General features: G+C 37.1%; 1 protein-coding gene across 1 annotated transcript; it reads right to left on the reverse strand.

The window, feature by feature from the left end:
- Positions 1 to 1,074: 1,074 nt before the first annotated feature.
- LOC119071904 (protein germ cell-less) lies at positions 1,075 to 8,459 on the reverse strand. Its single transcript, XM_037177017.1, has 8 exons — positions 7,745 to 8,459; positions 3,028 to 3,199; positions 2,747 to 2,967; positions 2,472 to 2,623; positions 2,112 to 2,412; positions 1,852 to 2,053; positions 1,571 to 1,789; positions 1,075 to 1,502 (listed from the first exon to the last, which is right to left on the reverse strand). Exons 2-8 carry the CDS (start codon positions 3,174 to 3,176, stop codon positions 1,211 to 1,213), a joined length of 1,536 nt encoding a protein of 511 aa, XP_037032912.1. The 5' UTR covers positions 3,177 to 3,199; positions 7,745 to 8,459; the 3' UTR covers positions 1,075 to 1,210.
- Between the last annotated feature and the right edge of the window lie 3,825 nt (positions 8,460 to 12,284).

The following is a 12,284-nucleotide window of genomic DNA, read 5'->3' on the forward strand; positions in this document are numbered from 1 at the left end:
TTAGCCTCACTATTTCGACTATTTTTTTTTAAATCGGATTTTATTTACTCAAGATATCGACGTGACGGACAGACAAAATTTTTATTGCGGATTCGTCATCTATGAACATAGGCTAACATTTTGCCCTCAACGTCTTCTTCGGATTCCATCAATTACACACGGCATCGTAATCCTATGAGCCCCTTTGTACTTCGTACGGGGCTAAAAACGACTTTTGGGCCGGTTCTTTGAAGGTCTGGACATTGCTTGTTTAATATAGATGAACGGGCCAGCTTTCACTTCGTTTTGGGTTCGTTGGTATTAAATATAGTTCTGTTTCGGGAAACGATGCGAGGAATATATGGACACTTTAGCTGATGATACGATGCAAGACAGTAGAAATCATAGCCTCTTACATACAGCATCTGTTATCGATAACGACGACAAAAATAATAACAAGCTCTGGATAATATGGATAATATGTTAACAAAATTGAAGTACAAGATTTGAAATCAACAACAGATTAAAAATACTTTGACAGATGGAACTAATAAACCCGATAATGATGTAGATCATACACTTGCCGTCAGTAACAGGCTAAACGTGAGGAGAACAAGTCCCGGAATTTTGAAGAATCATTTATAATTCTTAGAGTTTTGAGAGTATAATACGGCCGTATTCATGAAAAAGTTAGGCAGTTGGACATTGGAAAACATTCAATTATGTTTTTGAGTTTATCTCTGCACCTACGGCAGATGGAATATTTATTTCTTCGGCAAAGTCTGGGTGTGATTCGGACCAACTGAATATTTTCGATGTTCCACAAACACTGTTTGTATAGATGGCATACCAATCCAAAAACAAGCTGCACATAAAAATGCTTTGATGGCATATTTGTGTGCACTTAACGCGCCCACAAAATAACAGAATTTAAGTTAAATGCCCTTCCTAACGTGGTAATCCAAAATTCTCGTACAAATTAAGTGTTTTTTGTTTGTATAAGGTACTGCGTTACAGACTTTCCTTACTACGAAAGGATTTTGTGTTTGCTGGTGAATAATGTGCCACACCGTAACTTCAATTGAAACATCCAGTAAAGCTTCCGGTCGCAACGACTTGCAATTATAGAAAATGTATTTCGGCATACAAAAAATGGCTCTGTTGAACTGCACTGATTTAAATTACGCAGTTGAAATTATAAATAAAATTAATTGTGCAGGTAAAATCCGGCTCATGACGACGAAAATAAGTTCGATTCACTGATCGATTTAGGCTCGCTGTGATTTTCGTTGACATTATCGGTTGGTAAATTCACTTCCGTTGGAACGCTTGGCGTAGACTCTCGTTTAATTTTATTTGGTGAAACGACTAGTAAATTGACTGAGATGTACAACGGATACGTCAGTTCCTGGTCCATAAATATCAATGTGGTCTCTTGATTCTTTTCCAAGCTTAAGCACTGAATGTCAGTGGTTTGAGTATGTTTTGCTTGGCGTTGATCGTTTAGCGATGCAATGGTGATACTGGAAAACAAATCGAATCGCTTGATGGTAGAGATATTCTTGTAATCGTTTGTAATGTTAACGCTTACCGTAGCAAGAATTGACGTTTCGTCTGCATACTTAGCAGACGCTCATATTCCGGTCGCTGGTGCCGTTTTATACTTAACGTTCTAGCGTCTGTAATTAAAATCAAGTCGAGGCCGAAATTGAAACCTGTCCATCGCCACTTCTGGAATCCTTGCTCTTGAAGTATTCGACCGCATCGTAGACAGGTCTCCAAGAAGACATTACTATCACTTTCTTGTGGTCTATAAATAGAAATATTTCCATCAGTCACATTCTAACGCAACAACATAAGACAATTTCCTACCCGGAATCAACCGAATGATCAATTTTGAGCATTGAATGCCATTGTTGAATTATCGGATTGTACAGCCAGCTTCGAGGAATCAGACGATCATTTAGAATAACATCCAAATCGAGTGGATGATTTATGAGGTATTGAATTCGTAGTTTACGGAATGGTTGATCGTATCTTCTGCCCCTCGCCGTTTGCAGAAATGGTATGTTATCTGAGAAATGTTTCCGGTTAAAATTGGAATTTGTTCGACTAAACACGTCACTAGATACCTTCCACTGATGAGAAATATTTCAAAAAATCCGGTCTTTCACCACCCATCTGTTCGTAGTCCGGAAATAACTTTAATATTAGCCACTGCCTCAGCAACAGATACAAAGTGAATTCTGTTTGCACAACAAACAAATCCGGACTCGATACCAGAGCTGTCATTAATTCAGTGTTGACCTGTTGCAACCACCGAGGATGTTTCTGCAGAAAGCTTAACAAATTTAACAGGAGCCATTGGAACGCAGACTTTTTGACTGAATGCACTCCGTATTCACAAGCTGCCTCGTAGTAGTTGATACTTGTCTGTCGAGTGTATGAAACGTTAACACAGGCAATAGCTACGCGAAGTTTGAAGCTCTTACCTCTGCGTTGACCGTTTCGATCATTACTTCAGCACATCGGTTGATGAGTTCATCCAGTTGGAAGAGGGTAGCAGTTGCCAGCACCGAAGTGACATCTTTTGGTTCAATTACAACTTCGTCCAGATAAAGAGAACCAAAAACTGTTTCCATTGCTACGATTGGGAGAAAATTTTAAATTTAAATTCAAGCGACGGAGAATTCTGTGAAGCGACGGTAGACGAGAGAAGGTGCTGACAAGTAATTTCATATATCAGATTTTCACTGGCTTCACTTACCGTTAATTGTGATCTTCGGATCAACAATCTCTATGTTCACAAAATCCTGATTGGTTTCACGCCACGAGCCACCAAACATACTCGCAAAGTATGAACTTTGACACAGATACACCTTATGTAATCTCCACGTTTTTCCCAATGCCAATACTGTGATGTCAGAGTTCAGTTGTTCTTTGTATAAGGCTTGATAGATATACTGAGTGGTCGTCAGAAGTTTCTTTCTGCAAATGATTTTTGAATGAGATGAGTACTTCGATAGGATTGAAATGGCTGTCGTTTACTTTTTTGGTGTGTTCATTGATCTCGACAATGTATTGCTAACGTCATCGCTGGATTCGGAATTTTCTCGTTTCCGTTTCCGTCCGGTTATGATTTGTGTTACGCTGCCACAAGCCAATGGTGAATTCATTTTCCCGAGGAGAGCACCCATTTTTGTATTTTTCTGTATTTTTTCTGTAAAAAAATGGAAAATTTGAATTAAATTTTTGCCAATTATAGACAATGTCAATTAGAAAAATCGAAAATCGAATCTAACACATCAACTATGTCCATAAATAGGTCAAGAAAAACCCGATGTAAGTTCTGTAATTTATGATCTAGAATGAGAAACACTTCTAGGAATTCTACCAACTTGGTAGTACCAAGTCCCACAGAAAATTAGAAGAAATCTGATGAATGTCCTGTTTCCTGTACAAGTACAATATTAGAGCTTTCAATGAAAGTCAGTTTTCTACCGTTTCTACCTTTGCGATGTGTCGCTATGTGGATCGAATCACTCTTTATATTCAGGCTGACCAAAAACGTCAGATTCTCTCACCAGATAAAGATCTAAAACGAAAACAGTTTTTCCCACTTTTTCGTCCCAGTTGTGTCAATCTCTGTTCGGAATGTGACTTTCAATGTTGATTTGATTGTATATGTTACTCGGCCCAAAAAGGTGTAATTTTTGACCACGGTTGCGAAGGCGTCCTCGAACATTACGCTCCATTTTAGAACGTTTTCACCACATGGGTCAAAAATACACCTTTTTCGTCCTAGTGACATAACATACTATTTTCGACATACACAAGAATTTACCGACTTCGAAATCCACTTGATTCTAAAACTATTTTGATGTGATGACGTAAATAATGTTGTGATAAATACTGAGCCTCGTCTCTATTTTTGCGAAATGCATACCTAGATGCCAGTCTTTATACGAAAAATTTGACTTGATAATAACTCTCGATTTAATCGCTGTCTCTGTACGATCGTAACATACAAATGGCTTTCGTCATATTGACAAGACAAGTCGCACTACATGTATTTGTGTACTTAACATATGAATTAATAGCTACGATGCACATAATTCTTTTCCGAACCAAAATCAACAGAAATAAACTTTCTTTACATCAAAATGTAAACACACAACTTAACTGGAGTTAATGAAATTAAATCTTAAACTCAACGTAAAACACACATCTCAACACTTATGTGTGTGCTGGATTACACAACTATTACGGACGACCATGTAGATATCAACAGTTCTTGATTTTTAATTACCGATTACAAAATTAAAATTTCTTTAATATAAACACTGTGCGTGCGAGGAACTAAAATTAAGACGTACAATTCCAGTAACACACAAAAAATAGCGAAGGTTGCAAGGGCCCAGAATTATTAAGCAAACACGATTTGCATATTTTCTAGCTCGATTTATTGGACAAGACAATGTCGTCGTCAGTATATTTTTCTGAACGGAGACAAATAACGACTTAAGGTAACTTGAGAGGTGACGTAATTTTAATAAAATTTGTTTACTCAAACCCATACGAATTTACCGAAAATCAAACATACGAAAGGCACTTTTTCTAAATGCGAGAATCGCAGCAGAAAAAAAGTTTTGTTCATTGGCTTTGACTTTATTATGTTAATTTTTGTATTAGTTCATCATACACAGTACACATGTCTCCTCCACATATACCTATACTACTGCTGTGGAACAATATATCTTATGAATATAAACATTTGGTAGATGAGTGTTTACAAGTCAATTGTAAGCTCCTAGTTCCTCAATTTACCCATTCTTGATTCCTTTCAATGAAGTGAGAAAAATCATTTCAAATCGACCTGAAAGGTCATTGCCGCTAGCAATTTTCGATATGAGTCATGATTTCAGATGGTAGATGGTGTGCACACAACTATCTGATGGGGACGCTTACACAAACTCACTGGTATGGTTTCGGATATCAAGACAATACTTATAAATAGAACAAATTAATTTATACGCGTTGAGGGTTTTTTTTGTATAATTTGTGGTGATGTCGTCGCATCGCCTCGTTTAAATCATATGAGTTGCATTTAGGAGTATATTGCCGACTTTCGGGAACATATAATCTGAACATTTTACTTGACTGTTACTTCACTTGGCTCTTTAACATATAGAATGTTAGCAGGTGTTTTTATTAATCTCACTCGTATGACGGCAGCTGTAGTGTGAAGACTTTTTTACCTGGCTTTATCGAAACCAAAATTCGTGAAATTGGGCGTATCCATAAAATCAGTTATGAACTGAAAACATCGTTCGTACATAGTATCTAGTAAGATACTCAATCCTCATGCGTTAAACATTTTCCCCAAATAGGTCTGTCATAGGCAGGTGCCTCGTAAACCCCCACAATTTTTATTTTGAACCAATTCTTTATCTGCCAAGCAAAAAACTACTCTCATCATGATCCAGTGAGCCAGTTCAAAGTGCTTGCCAAATCGCAACGTAAAAAAATTCCATATGCTCTGTAACAAGGGTATCAAACGATTCTGGGTGCTTTGGCCAGTTTTATATTTTTTGGGAATTCATTTTCTGTTGTTTGAACACTTAACACATATGGAAATCCTTTACTCACAACACCCCCCGAAAATGAGTTGTTGACATTAGCATTTAAACTAAGTTTACGGCTTAGTGAATAAAATAACTGAATTAAGCGTTCAGACCACGGTTACACCTCTAATTCCAAGTGATACAAAGGGCATACTCAACCTTATAGAATGGAGCTTAACATTTAAAGAAAATTAGCGAAAACGTCGTGAGTCGGTGTTACTGGCCGCAAGTGCATGTAAATTTAATTACATTTAATTACCACATTTGCGGCATGAAATGGATAACTTATTCAACAAAATTTAGGACTCAAAATAGTTTTAGTTTTGTACGCAGAAACACAGAACAAAATACTTATAGTGAGACTATTGGATCAAAACATCGATCAATTCAAGGCGAAATTGCTTGCTTCGTATTACACTTTTGCCTTTAGAACCAAGTTCCAAAGTAACTTTGGGAAATAACCTGTTCAAAAATTGACCCCCTGACTGATCTGCTATGAATTTGCCGGTTGTACTCTTTCCAGCGATATTAAATATTCAGTCAACGAGTACCTCTTCAAAACAGACCGTATCAGACATAAATATTAAAATATTATCTATCTGTATGTTATGTATGCACATTGTCTGTACATTTATACAGTCTACCTGCACGTCTATTTACAATATAACAAATCTGAATTATATTTAGTCTAAGTCGAGAAATGATTAACTAGCGTCTAGTCTAGGCCAGTTAACTATAAATGAATTATCATTTTTAATCGATTAGAGAGCATACAACGACTAAAAATACATTAAATACATTGAAAGCTGAAATGTTTTAGCAACAAAATGCTATCACGATAATCGTTATTCAACTACACAGTTTAATTTACTGCCAAAATCGACTGAGAGCAAGAAGAAGAAAACAAATGCTAATGTGCTACAATGTGCTGTGTATTCACAAGCAATTTTAATTGAGCTATTTTTCGTCTCCTTATCAGAATTTAAAATGAAAATTAAATCACGCGATTTTTAGTTGAATTTTCATTTGTATTTCGGGTGCTGTGGGATGAATATACTTTTTAGACAACAATTGTAATCTAGTAAATTGAAATGGATTTAAGCCTGAAAACCAGCTCTTAAGTGTTAGTTCGACCTGACCTGAACATGAAATGAGAAAATTCGATTGAAGTGGGGTCAAGTTCACGTTCAACATGAATGAGTCTTGTGCTTTCAGGTCAGGTTCAGGGGTTCAGTTTTACCTGAAATTTTAAATTCGATTTTAGGGCAATGTTATTACAAGTACAAACGAACCTGAATAACATCGATGAAGGAGTAGCAGTAGTTATTTCATGCGAAGAGTTCATGTTTCTGTTGGTCTGCGAACAGACAATTATTTTTTTGGAACTGTGATCCGAAGTTGACGATATAAATCTTTCGTATTGTATCAAGAATACAAAAGGACCGCAGATGTGTTTCAAGTAATTTTCTTCACTTGACTATGAGTTATCAACACACTAATTTTCCCAACGATCTGGCCTTACCCCATAGAGTAGTGCGGCTCTGTTTTCTAATACCCATGTTACCTTACCGTTAATTAACTGATAAGAAAACGGTGCAAAACCTGTCTCGTCATTACTTTAGATGATCAGGATGATTAGAATATCTATTGAGACATGTTATTGACCTGTTCGTGTATGATTTTTATCGAAATTCACAACCAGCCAAACTACTAGACCATAATCTCTTACATGGTCGTGGTGGTACTTGTTATCTCTACTTTTGCATTCGGAGTTTCCTTTTTCGGAATAAAATTGCTGCGATATTTGATTAATATGATACCGAGCCCGTTAACAATCAATGTCAACGTATTATTTCGGTCGGAGTCGAAGGAAAAATAGGTCATGCAAAAACCGATATTTACGCTTCTTTGGTTGAAAAAGTTTCAATGTAATATTACACAGCAGAGTGCTCTGCATGTGGGTGTAAACCACAATATGATGTTATATACACAAAACATTAGTCGTGCAGCAGAAACACGCCTATTAAATTGTCACAACGAAATTCGAAATGGATTGATTGTTGAAACATTTTAATGCAGTGAGCTTATCCCATCATCGTTATCAATGAATAAAGTAAAAAAAAAATTAATTTTTTACGCACCTTCAATTCGGACCGTATACTATTCCAGAGATGTCCGATGTAGTCTCTCGTGTAAAACGAACGTTTTTAGAAAATGTGCTGTTGACATAGAATGCTATTACAGCTGGCTGTCTGGTGTATGTATAATTTATATTTACGATGATATCACTCTGAATGAAACTAAAAATAGTATTTCGATTTCACATTGAAAAACGAATCTGCTTTCGATTCAGTTCACAAATTCATGCGTCGAAATGTTTTATCGTAGCCAGTGCACTATTGTTTCACCAACACGGTCACCAATCGTCAATAATTGCACATAATAATGGGCTTTGTAAAAAAAAACTTACTCAATGAAAACAATTGATTTGAAAAAGCGAACACACCAATACACACTGGGTTTTGTACACCAAGAAAGTGGAAGGATAGGTGTAATGGAAAATAGGGGAAAACACTTCACACAATGGGATGTTTAGTCCCCAAATTCCTTAGAACGTGTGTCCTATAAAGTTCGTACACAAAGAACTCTTTTATGTTATGTTAAAACGTAAATAACAATCAATTTCATTCAACTCGATTTCATTGCAAATTTTGGTCCGAAAGTCATACCATTTCGGTAGCACTAATTCTGTCCGCTTTCACTTTTGTTGACGAAATACTGCTTCTACTATGGAATTACAAAATATAAGCAAACCGAAATAAAAAGAAGTCGACGAATGAATGGTGTAGAAGGCAATAATAAAAATATCAAAACATACGGTGTTGCCCGATGATCATAATGTATGTGATTTTCAGCCCAGCTGTGAGAACACGTTCACAAAATGTGTCGTAGGTTTTGCCCTCAAAATGGACTAAGCGAAATACACTGAGTTTTCGTTGCAAAAGAAACCTAAATCGGCTCAGTCTTGAAGACATTGACCAGAAGTTATATCGGAAATTATTTAAGATTTTCATAGGACTCCCGGACTTATCAGCTTATGCCAATTATACACTTTCATTTGCATTTATTGGGTATCATACAATGGGCTGAGTGGATTCGTAAAATTTCAATTCGAAAATATGTACTAGACGTCCACTAGATTGAACTTGTATGATTGTAAGATTGTATGATTCGTGGAGGCAAATTTTAAATCTTCACTCGGCTGAGTTTTGTTCCGGTTATGTTTCCATCAAATAACGGCTAAAACACGTCGATAACGATTCGGCGGAAGACGCAAAGGGATCCATGACACTAATCAAGAAGCCACTAGCGAATTTATATCGTGCCATGTGTTGATAAATCAGTCTTACCATCTTGCAATCTAATCAGTGATTACTAATCCACCAACTGGTGATTAGATATGTATTTAAGTGTCGAGTCTAATCCGTATACATTCGCCGCTGGGAGAAGTAGAGGCCAGAGAACATAAAATATACCTTGAGCCCGTGTAGATGTCAGTATTGGATAAGGGCGCCTATGGTTTGACACCTGTATTAACACTGTACCCAATAGAAAAAGTGTTGGTTTTGTCGTCTCATTATCGTTCAAAAACATCGAGGCTACGGTGTTGTGTGGAGGAATGATAAAGTGTAGAACTCAATATTTTAGGGATTTTCAAAGGGTGGTCAACAACTGGGCACGGCAAAATGGATTCGTTTCGCAACACAATTCCAGAGAGCCCACTCCTCCTTGATTCCTTAAATCTCCTTGAGACTCCTAAAACATCTAACATTTTTATTCTGACTGTGGAATCATATAATATTCAAAACCGTTCCTTGCTTACTTCACCATAAAAAGCTCATGAAACCTACATAATTCAAAAAATGAAATCGATGGTGAGAAAAGGTACTTCCAAAACCCAAATGCTTCAATTGTTCTTTTCATCGATTGTGTTGATGCTGCTGGCAACTTAATCATTTATTGTCAATCATTTGTTAACTTTCGTCTGGTGTGTATCTGGTTAAGTTAGCCAATGCGTATTTATTCCTCAATCATAGGAATGCTGATCCTGAGCGAGGATTTAGCGATTTTTATAAAACATTTTATAATTTATTTATTCAAAGCGAAAAAAAAGACTGCTCACATACGGCGCAGTCAATAAAAAAACGATCTTTTCAATCAACAAATATTACAATAAATAAAAATCATCCGCTCTATTACTTCCTAAAGTTCCAAGAATACATGCCGCATTGCCTCTTTGTATAGCAATAGAAATTTTCTGCAACAGATAATCTTTGGAACGTGGCTCCCCTGATGCTCTCTTCATCAACGATCCCAACTTGTCAATAAATTTCTTTGTTTCTGGACCCATGCAACCTAATGATTCAAAGGCAAGGGGGGTAAATAAATAGTTTTCTTTAAGACGTATATAATGATTATGCTTAAATCTCTCCGCTTTATCTGCAATAGACCCTGCTTTCTTTGAGGATTCACTGATGTATGAAGGAGCCAAAGTATCACGTATTGTTACATCCCATAAAAGTGATTTTCCATGATTTAGCGTAAATAAATTTGTGTTTCCCGAAATTTCAAGGAGCAGCTCTTAGAAGAAACGATTGCGGCTATTCGGATAGTTAGAATACATTGTATTTCTACGATAAAGTGGAAGATTTTCCAACTATTCGAAAATTGTTAGACCTCTGCTCATCGGCCCGTAAAAGATATTTTTAGACCCGTACGAAGTACCCTGAGTAAGGGGAAACCTATTGTGGTTGTCTAGAGATGCCAATCCAGTGAAAAAAAACCGTTTGTCTGTCTGTTCTCTAACTTGAGTAAAACACATCCGATTTCTAAAATTCTTTTTTTCCCCGTTTGGTATTATCAAAAGACAGGCTAAGTTCGAAGATGGGTGATTTCGGATCGACCTCTCCGGAGCTGGAGCCCAATAAGTGCCTAAGTGTTTTTCGACGATATCTCCAAACATTTAAGCACTACACTTGTCAGTGATACGATCGACAAAAAAAACGTTTATGGAAATCGGATGACCGACTCGTGAGTTAGACCCCTTGGTGTGAACCAGGCACAGGGCGGCAAGCAGTTTTTGCTTGTAGGTCGGCCAAATTTGAACATATTTCGTCTGTTTTCACTTTATTAGATAGGTATTGACCGTACCAATCAGGGAAAAAAAGTTTATGAAATTATGTTCACCGGAGCGTGAGCTAGGTCTCTTGGAGTGAGCTCTTATCTGGCTACTCGGCCGTACAGTGAAGGTGGTGTTTTTTGTTAAAATCTCGAGCAAAATTTAACCGAATTTCATGAATTTTGTTTTGTTTGAAAGGTACTAACGAATGTAAAGCAGCCGTTGTACTTTCCACCTCCTAACAAAATGGCCGTCGGCCGCTATTTTGGATTACAAAATGGCCGTCGGCCGCCATTTTGGATTTTTGTAAAAACAATATAAATCGGTGAAAATGATACTTACAAAGTTACTGATCAGTGGGAAGTGATTGGTTATGTGTGTGGGGTGTTTCAAGCACCCCAAATATGGATATCTATTTATAAATATATACAGCTATATTGAATAACGGTGTAGATAGCGGGGCTTCGTAATTGCGCTATGCGCAATTTTTAAGACGTACAAATTTCATAAGAATTTTACTTTACCGACGTTTACGGGAAGAGTAGGGCTACGGACGAACTAGGGTCACGTGCGCAATAGATGTACGGGTTCGTACGGGGCTCAGTCGCAGCAAACGCTCCGACTGTTCTGACGGCTCATTTTTTACAGAGGAGACAAGTTATGTCCGATATTTGACAAAACTACAAGTTTTAGTGAAATTTTCTTAAACAAGTACGAAAAAGTGGAGAATGATGGCTGATGACCTAAACTCAAGTTTTCTATGTTTCCGCTTTCATTGAAATCGTCAGTACAATCCTTGATGTTGATGAGATTAGAATATTCGTTAGATTTTTCACTTTTGATAGCTGTATGATTTGGACCAAATCACCAAATTCTTCGCCTTTCTTCATCGTTTGTAAATGAATTTGGCTTGATCGACAAGGGCTACCACTGGCAAGACTGTAAACAGCGGGGAAGTCAGATCGTGCAAACACACATTTTCATACAAAGAATGTCACCAAAACAGATATTGAATAGTGTGAAAGTTGTATGTCACCTGCGTTGACACCGTTTACACCCTTTTGGTACCATTTTGTTTTCAATTGTACTGATTTTAAATGGACAACAGGTTGATTGATCCAAAAGTAGAACGTTTCAAGCGAGAGCCAAGAGTCTCGATGAAGGAGCAAATTTTGCGGCTTCGATTTTGTTAGAAAAATTAATGGAACTTGATGGATCGAAGCCGTATTTTTAACTGGAACTAAGTCTCTTGCACTGTATAGTAACCGACAAAGCCTTCTGACGTTACTGCAGTTTGATCTCAACAACGCGATGAGGCGAAGAATTACGTCATGAGAGTCAATGCAATTTGACTGAAATCAAAGAAGGAAAATTTTCCAACTATCGGCTTATCCATCACGTCATCACAGTTTATGACACTAAGTGCATGATGTTACGCAGAATATCTTTAAATCCAGACTGTCTGACTTTTACCTCTTCGATTCAATGTAAATGCCCGGTTC

Source organism: Bradysia coprophila, assembly GCF_014529535.1.
Source record: "Bradysia coprophila strain Holo2 chromosome IV unlocalized genomic scaffold, BU_Bcop_v1 contig_5, whole genome shotgun sequence".
Taxonomy (NCBI): domain Eukaryota; kingdom Metazoa; phylum Arthropoda; class Insecta; order Diptera; family Sciaridae; genus Bradysia; species Bradysia coprophila.